At 39.6% G+C, this 9,357-nt stretch overlaps 1 protein-coding gene across 2 annotated transcripts; it reads left to right on the top strand.

The window, feature by feature from the left end:
* Positions 1-760: 760 nt before the first annotated feature.
* On the top strand, positions 761-7,367 carry ankrd13a (ankyrin repeat domain 13A). Of its 2 annotated transcripts, XM_087793312.1 has the most exons (15): positions 761-1,149; positions 1,878-2,013; positions 2,268-2,392; positions 2,472-2,517; positions 2,684-2,827; positions 3,100-3,289; positions 3,405-3,471; positions 3,547-3,628; positions 3,786-3,978; positions 4,051-4,208; positions 4,559-4,720; positions 5,245-5,402; positions 5,483-5,547; positions 6,405-6,599; positions 6,658-7,367. In XM_087793312.1, exons 1-15 carry the CDS (start codon positions 1,042-1,044, stop codon positions 6,662-6,664), a joined length of 1,836 nt encoding a protein of 611 aa, XP_087649438.1. In that variant the 5' UTR covers positions 761-1,041; the 3' UTR covers positions 6,665-7,367. The 2 variants fall into 2 exon arrangements, with proteins under 2 accessions (XP_087649438.1, XP_087649444.1); XM_087793318.1 differs by having other exon boundaries at positions 762-1,149; positions 6,405-7,367.
* The last annotated feature ends 1,990 nt before the right edge of the window (positions 7,368-9,357 follow it).

The following is a 9,357-nucleotide window of genomic DNA, read 5'->3' as shown; positions in this document are numbered from 1 at the left end:
TTTTAAGATATTCCTTTGGCGAAGTCCATTATGCCGTTATAATGATCTTCACATCTCCTCCAGCCAGTTATAATAATTCCCTGCTTTGTTTATACAACGAGTCCCTTGGAGGTGAGTATGGTAAACAATAGTTTATTTTAAAAAAAGGAAGAAATGTTCAGTGGGTGGGGCTTAATCCCTTTTTCCAATGTAAATATTTCAATGAAAAGAGAGTTTTGTACAAAAAGAAACATACTGATGATAAAATACAGTCCAAGATCTATTTAAGACACACTTCAATCTAAACATTAGTTGAACTTTAAATGAGGCACATATTAGTAAGACAGGGTAAGACAAGATGAAACAAACAAGGGGCAATAATAAGTTAAAGTAGTTCAACGTTTGTGTAATATTTTTTTATTTCATTGTTTTCAAGTCGGTCCTGTGAGGTGGATTGTAGATACTATTCCCAATTCTGACAATACTTAGTTTTATTACTTACTTACTTAAATACAATTTTGAACATGGTTAACTCATTAAAAAAAAACAATGTTTAATTTAACAAAGGACTGACTCAAAGGAACGATGGCTTTAATACCGTTATGGACAGCGGGTTGACTTTTAAACCCCCTGTTTACATCTTCAATGGATTTGTCCAAACTGGAACATACCATTTCATCATATTATGGACAATGTCTATTTAGATTCATTATATTAAGTTTTTTTGTGTTTACATTTGTTTTTAAATGTATATTACTCGTTTAATGTGTATTTTACAACGTACTATTTCACGTTAGTGGCGATGACTCGACGAAAAACTTCGCTCCTTGGAAGTAGGACACCCCTCCTGTGTTGGTGTCTCGCTCCTGGCACTTCCTTGTTCGAAAGTTTTCAGTAAAGGTGGAGGGACTGAAGGAGCAAAGTTGTCCGCCGCTGTCTGTGGTTCCTCTTTCGTTTTGTCACCACCAAAGATTCGTCGCCATTTTTGACTCGACGAGCGAGTATGTGTCGCGGATGTCTCATGGCTGTTTCCAGTAGTAGCTAGCTGCGCCGCCGAGGAAGATGTCCAATGCTAACGTTAGCGACGCTGTCAGAGAGCGGTTCCCCCTGCACTCTGCTGTGTGGGAGAACGATTTCCGAGGACTGGAAGATCAAATAAGGACAGCACAGGTATGTAAAAAACACTGTGTTGTCTGTCGTTTATCTAAATAAAGTCTGTCGTGAGATGCTCCATCACATACATAGAGGCCACTCGTATTGTTGACACTATACATGTAGCTACTCTGTTGTTAAATCGTTACAGTATTCATTGAAATAAAACGTGTACGACTTATTGTAGTTAGTCATTCATATAAATATAGATATACTGTATATTAGGGTGCCAGCACACAGCAGTCGACAGAAGAACAAAGTAAAAACAAAGTGCTAATAATAAGAACAAAGTTCGTATCTAACAATCGGGCTACAAGGATAACAATAGACTTCTGTCATCCTCACATCACTCGCCTCCTCCTCCCCCCAAATACAGATGTACAGCTTAATAAAGCTAAGAATCTTCTTTAAGGAGAATCTGTTGTTTTTATGAGACTGAAAACTCACAGACTTCTCTGTGACGTCATCCATGATGGCCAGTATTTTGTTTCCTTCTCTGCAACTCTCACCTCGTAGTCCAGCTCGCCTGAACAACCTGCCTAACCTATTGGAGTCTTTCAAGACCTTTGTCTTTGAGATCTTCATCTTATAGTAGCTTCAATTATGAAGGTCAACAGCAATAATTCTGAGACTTTGATTCTCAATTGAACAGGGGTGTGTTGCTGTTTTGGATACCTATAAATTGTATGTTTGGGAGTTTTTAAAAACCAATTCACAAGCTGTAAATTTTGTTTTTTGCCAATCAGGATCACATCGAAGCAGTGGACCCCAGAGGTCGCACCGCGCTTCACCTCGCTGTGTCGTTGGGACACCTGGAGTCTGTGAGAGTCCTGCTGCGACACGGAGCTGAAGTCACACAAGAAAATGCCCACCACTGGACAGGTCGGAGTCTAATAACTGTGTTCAATGTTTCCCGGACCGATCTAACTGCTGTGCATTTAGTGGTTTTGTTGGTTTTGTTGGTTGGCTAATCCAAAGCGTCCACCTTGCTTTTAAAGACGATAGCAAGTGTGTGTGGTAGTCAGTTTTGCCTCGTTGTTACCGTCAGTGTTGAGGTTCATAATGTAACCTCATCCCAGGAGTCTCAACGTTTTCTTCCACACGATGTTAAGTGGTTTGTTTTTAACTGTGCGCAGTGCTGCAGGAGGCTGTCAGCACCGGCGATCCAGAGATGGTCCAGTTAGTCCTCCAACGGAGAGACTACCTCAAAGCATCCACTGCTCTGGGAGGAGTGCCTGAGCTGCTGGCGAAGATTCGAGAGGTGGAACTGAATAACTTCTATAACCTGCAGGCTCTGAAATTGTACGTTAACAAGTAAACGTTTGCTGTGTTGTCTCCAGTCTCCAGACTTCTACATGGAGATGAAGTGGGAATTCACCAGTTGGAGTAAGTGTATCTACATGCTACACTGGATCTTCATATTTAATCTGGGTTTACAAAAATGAAAGCACACATACAATGTAATCTCGTATAACAGGAAAAACTTCATATCCCTCGTGTGGTTTTTGAAACGTGGGCAGCTGCGAGTGTTCATTGTTCATGTGCTCCACAGTTCCTCTACTGTCCCGGGTCTGTCCGAGTGACGTGTGTCGCATCTGGAAAAGTGGCGCGAGTCTGCGAGTGGATGCAACTCTTTTAGGCTTTGAAAACATGACTTGGATTAGAGGGCGAAGAAGTTATATCTTCAGAGGAGACGGTGAGTTCCCCTCATAATCGGAGATGCTATTCTTATATTTTCCTCCTCTTCAGGGATTACGTGATATTTAAGTTATCAAGTTGAATCTAAAAAACAGGAAAAAATATCTGCCACTTCCTTATTGGGTCTAATTATAAAACAGGTTTCTGTTCAATTAAACTTGTGGTTATTATTTGATTATTTCCTGAAAACATCGCACCTAAAAGGAAAGATGGCTCTAAATCATATGTTTGAATAAATGTGATCATGAAATGTCGCTTTTTGTCCTGAAGATTCTCATGCCGAGCTCATGGAGGTGAACCATGACGACCACGTCGTGGACACGGAGCGATTCAACATCTCCCAAGAGATCGAAGACGTGACGTTGGAGTCCATGCAGCCCGCTGAACAGGAAGTGGCCAAAAGATTAACGACACCGATCGTCAACACCTTCCTGGACACCAAAGATATTGCTTTTGAAAGGCAAGACTGTGTAAACATGGACCTAATAGTTGGAGTTATTGTTTGGATTCAAACATAAACACATGACCTTGTGTTAAGACACCGTTATGAGACTATAAACTTGTTTTCCCTGCAGATATAAAAGTGGGATTTGGGGCTGGAGGACAGAAAAGACTGAGTCGGTCAATGGATTTGAAGCAAAGGTCTGTACACATTTACATTTTTTGATGAATATACGATATTTAGGAGTGTCTTTTTCTGACATTGTGTTTTCATAGGTTTTCAGTGTCAACAACGTCAACGTGGTGATCAGAACACGCACAGAACATCTCACAGATGAAGAGAAAGCTCGAATAAAAAGTGAGAATTTGAATTTTGTCACCCATGTCATGGCTCGTTTGACCTTCCGCCTCTTGCCCTTACTAGCTGGGATAGATAAACGCCACTCATGATGGAGAAGATAAGCGACTTAAATGAAGAACTTTTTTTTAAAAGTGTGTTTTTTCTGTATTCTCAGGTGAGAGGAACATCCTTGAGTCGATGCTCGGGACTGTGGAGCAACACATCAGTGCACACGGGGACCTGACTCTTGAGTATGCAACAGCCACCAACCCCACCGCCATCACTCCAGATGAATACTTCGATCCGAACTTTGACCTTGGGAACAGAGACATCGGCAGACCCATCGAGTTGAGCATCCGCACACAAAAGTAGGGCGAGTGAAAGCTAACGTTTTAAGAGGTGTTTGTGTGTATTTGTTTCTCAAAACCTGCCTTCTGCAGGTTCAAAGGTACATTGTGGATGAGTGAAGAGCACCCGCTGTCTCTGGTGGAGCAGGTGACCCCCATTATTGACCTCATGGCTCGGACCAGCTCCCATTTCGCCCGCCTGCGAGACTTTGTCGCCTTGAAGTTTCCACCGGGATTCCCAGTGAAAATTGGTGAGTTTAACTCTACATTTGGAGCCGGGGTCTCAAACAGGAGGTGAATTCTTGTGGAGATTAGGCCATAGTTTATGGATTTGCGATTTTTCACTGTGAAATGGGGCCATTTTTGTCAATATGTCATTTCATCTTAACTATATAACCAAACCTATATAAATGATATCATTGGATGTTATGATCTTTATTCCTAATTTGAACTAAAATGGAGAATATATTGTTAAAAGTTTGAGACCATTAATTTGTATCAGAGTCAAAGGCTTTTTTTGACAAATGATTTGAAACATTGAATATTATCGACAAATTGTGACGAAAGTTTTTTCATTTGACTTTTGTTTTCTGTTCCGCAGAGATCCCTCTGTTTCATGTGCTCAACGCCAGGATCACGTTCGACCGCGTTAATAAATGCAGCACGGAGGAGGAAGCGAACATAACACCAGCAGCTACTCCAACATCCACAGTTTCATCTCCAGGAGACGACGAGGACGACAACGACGACGACGACGCTTCAGGTCCGAAACCTGTTGTGTTTGGAAATGAGCCTGTTGTGTCGCACACTATCTCACTTAATCCAAAACTCTGCAGCAAGAATTCTGATCTGCTCTAGTAGGAGAACTCGCATTTCCCCGACCCTTAAAACTCTGCTTTGGCTGCCAGTTTCTTAAAATTCATTTTTTTACGATATTCATGGTCAGACTCCTCCTTACATCAGTGATCTGATCCAGACTTACACCCCAGCTCGGGCTCTGAAGTCTGTGGATCAGAATCTACTGATGGTTCCACGCACAAACTATTAGACCTTCGTAGTTGCTCCTAAGCTTTGGAACGATCTTCCTCTCCCTCTGTGTTTGATGATCTACTGACTCCTTCAAGAAACATCTTAAGACATTTTTATTTGTGCAGACTTTTAGAGTTTTTAAATGTGTAGGAATTTTTAACTGTGTACTGCTTTTGATTGTTCCTTTGTGATCTAAAAAGGCGCTTTACAAGTATCTATTACTTACTTACTTACTTTGAATGTTCTTCTCTCGACCAGCTCCACTATTTCAGGTGTGTCCGTCAGTCTTCGAAGTTCCCGCCAACTACCACCGTCGAGGGGGCAGCCGTCACGCACCCGTGCCTAACGACGATGAGGAACTGTTGCAGTACGCCATTCATCAGAGTCTCCTGGATACTCAGAGCGTCTCCGAGCAGGTGACTTTCAATCCCTCGACAGTCGCACTAGATGTACATAAACACGATGTTCAATGTTGCTGCTCTTTGTGTGATCCAAGGACAACGCATGGGTGGACGCAGCTGTGGAGTTCACTGACACTGTGCCCAGTACCTACAGTGACCGGTAGGTGGATTCAAGATGAACAATTTGTATGGAAGTAGATCAGTGCCCACAACATATGGAATGGTTAAACTTAACATATAAAAAAAAAACCTTTTATTTCTTTTTTAATTGAAATTTATTTTCTTTTATTTTTTATTAAATTCAATAATTTAGATATATTTCAAGGTTGATTTTTATATATATATATATTTTTTAAACAAATGCAATACTATGATTCCATTAATTATATTAAAAAAAAAAAAAAGAAATTCCATAGATGGATAGATATTGTATTTGAATCCATTGCCTTTTAAATTCAATATAAAATGTTGTCTTAATAGTGTCTCCAGAAAATACCTAAAAGTAAACCGAACTGCTTGATCGAACTTTCAGCCAATCGTGTGATGCGCAGACGATCACGTGACTGATCAATCAATCCAGATTGAAATTAAATGGCTACGAATAAAATAATATCTAATTTAATCGATTTATTTATTGGAATTAAAATATCAAACTCTCTATATATATAAACATGTTGAAAATATATATTTCTTTAAATTCAATCATTAAAAAAACGAACAAATTCAACCTTTTCTATAACAATCGTCAGATTAATTAAATAATAAAATAAATAATAGATAGTATAGTAGTAGTATAAAGTTTCTTTAATTCAACTATTTGGAAAAAAACAACAACATTTCAATGCAGAGATTATTAAATCAAATTATTCTAAATGAATAATTCAACGCTTAAAATAAACCTACATTTCAATTTTAAGTTTCATAATTTTTATTCTGTTCCCTCATTTAAACTCGATGATCTTCTTCAACTTCACGTTCAACAAACTTTTTTTTTAACGTTTCATCCTGTTGTTCCAGGAGCATCCCAGAGGGGGAGCTAGTGGATTTCGGAGACACTTCCAGCCCAGCGAGCTCCTTCTCCACCTCCAGCCCCGACACGGACCTTCACATGGCGATGGAGCTCTCTGCCCGAGCCCAGGAGCAGGAGGATCAGATCCGGAGGCAGGAGGAGGACGAGCTGGAGCGCATCTTGCAGCTCTCGCTCACAGAGAAGTAAAGGGAATTCCACAGAGGATGGTAACAAGGATGATCATAATGACTTTTTTTTTAGTTTCTGAAGAAAACGCCAGACCTCGGTCCCTCTTCCTAACATGTCTACTATGCAACTACAGGTTTTTTTATACCCGGTTCCGCCAGGTAGGAAATAGAACATTCTCTGTGTGCTAGATTTTTAGGGGATATTTTTCGGTATCGTACATCAACTGGAGATATTTTCTCACTTTGTACAATAATCCTTCTGCAACAATAATTGTTCCTTAATGTCCAGAGGTCACATTAAGGTCCCCATATTTTCCTTTGTTTTCAATCGGAGAGCATTCGTGTAAAATCCTGGGAATGAAGTGACATGTTTTTTTTCGTCACTAAGATGAGATTTATTCACGTTTTATTCCAAAACACGCCACTTCAGAAGCATCTCAGGGTTCCAGACTAAACACGACTGCTGTTATCTTAAACAAGTACTGAACATTTGCTGGTAATAACATGTTTTAAACTGATACTATAAAGCAAGCATGTCGCAGAGATGAGCTGCATGCTGAGATTCTGATCTTCACTGAGGGAAAAAAAGGACGCTCTGCCATGAGTTCGCTGCCGCTCCACACGCCGTGATGCAGAGATTATTTCTAAATGCAGTCTTTCCTTTAACTTGGCTGTTCGTTGCCACATACAACTGAAAACCTCTGACCGTGTTTTTGGCATGTGCCAACAGAATGCTTTGCTTTCATAAGCGGTGCTCATACTTTCCCAATGTGCCACTCAAAATTGAATTCTTTGTACAATTTTTTTCGGAGGATGAATAAACATCCGGGTGATGTTGAAGAAGACTTTTAACCACTATAGTTGCTTCACTGACAGAGAAACCGTGTGTGAAACTTCCGTCTGCGTCGCTCCATCTGGTTGCTGAGAAACTGAAACACTCTACTTTAACAGGAAACCCTTCCTTATGGACCATGTAGTCTGCAAGGTTGTTATTTTTTCCCCTTGTAATAGGAATCAGAAGAAAAAAAGCTGATTAAAATTGTTGTTTATTAATAAAAGCACTTTATTTGTATGACAGCTATAAGTCTGTGTGGTTTGTTTACATCATTTAATCTATTTTTTTCTATTAGTGGAAGAGAAAAAAGATATAATTTTGTGATAGTTTCCATTGATTTTTGATCATTTGCTGCCATAAAAAAATGAACAAGACACACAAAGAATTAAATACCTTTATTGATTTTTACAGTAAGCAAAACTGTTTCCAAACATTAAAGTGTATACACAAATCTCATCTTGACTTCATGGAAAAAACGTTTGGATGTCTACCTCAGACCACGCCTAACTCTGTTGCGGTTGCTCAAGGGTCGGCCCTGGCATCGTACAAATCCCTAGTGTTTCAATGAAGCCCCTTTAAATGAGTGGAATGACATAAAAAGTAGATAATGAAAGATCAATTTAATTTGGATTTAATTGAGGTGAAAAATCAACTTAGTTTCGTCCAATTTTCAGTCCAAAAACTTCTCTGCTTATTCTTAAACTGGATTAAATCATCGAGTTTACTAAAGCACTCTCCATCCCAAAAAACGTACATTTTAGACTTGTAGTTTCTGTAACACTAAGAGTCAGAGAACACAATAAAAAGGTACATAAAGGGCAAAAAGCTGTGACTGGATCCTGCCACGATTAAAAAAATACTTTTAATAAATCATCAGCTATAAATTAATTCACAACAATCTTATAATGAACCTGGTTTGATTCACAAAAGTGTTCATCTGTGATTGGTGCAGAACCAGCTGGAGGGTCCTGGTCTCCCTCAGCAGGTGCAGGACCAGCTCTGAAACCTGGTCAGGACCGGGGCAGGGGCTTGTAGACGCAGACGGCCATGAAGATCGCGAGGAGCAGCAGGACTCCGAAGACACTTCCCAGCGCCACTGACGGACACAAACAAAACAAGCTGATCAGCGAATCGATCACCGATCGTATGATGACGTCAACAGGAAGTCCCAGGCCCCGCTTTTTTGTTTATATTCTCACCGAGGTTCTGCTTCTCCAGGACCACATACGATCTTTCTGCTGGTTCTTCGCCCAGTCCTCTCACGGATGTCGCCAGAGAAAGGAGGAGAGAGTGAGGGATGAGTCGCAGCATCATCGTGGAGGATGGAGGAGAGACGCTGGTGATGGAGGAGTGGAGGGACTTCCGCTGTGACTCCGGGTCCTAAAGCCGCCGAGTTGCTGTGATTGACGGCTGGAAATGTTCGTTAAAATGTCGCAAAAATCCTCAAATATCTTCGAAAATAAATAATTTACTGTTGTGTAATTGAACATAAATAGTGTCAAATAGCTGATTGATTACATTTAGAATCCTGAAACAAACGACAAAAAAAATCCTTAGTTTTTTCGTCAGTGAACACAACACAAACCATTATCACATGACTTTTTAATCGCCTTTATGAAACATTTTTCGCATTTTTCGCACAAAACGATATTTATTTTAACTTTATTTCACAGTTTATGTTACATTTGCTATTTTGTTTATGTTAGATTTTCTTCTAGAAAAAAAACAAAGTCATCATAATCAATTTATTTGATGTGCTAAATGTGTCTTTTCATATACACTGCTACAAATGAAATCATGTATAAATATGTTTTTCAAATAAAATAGTATTACCAAGATACATTTTTTAGCCATTTAGTATTAATATACACATATAAAACAAACAAATGAAAAGTGAATAAAGTGAGTAAATTATGTATTTCTTACGTCTTTCTTTTT

Source organism: Callionymus lyra, chromosome 1 (assembly GCF_982586985.1).
Source record: "Callionymus lyra chromosome 1, fCalLyr1.hap1.1, whole genome shotgun sequence".
Taxonomy (NCBI): Eukaryota; Metazoa; Chordata; class Actinopteri; order Syngnathiformes; family Callionymidae; genus Callionymus; species Callionymus lyra.
The sequence above is the reverse complement of the archived record's forward strand: the minus strand, read 5'-3'. Positions and strand labels throughout refer to the sequence as shown.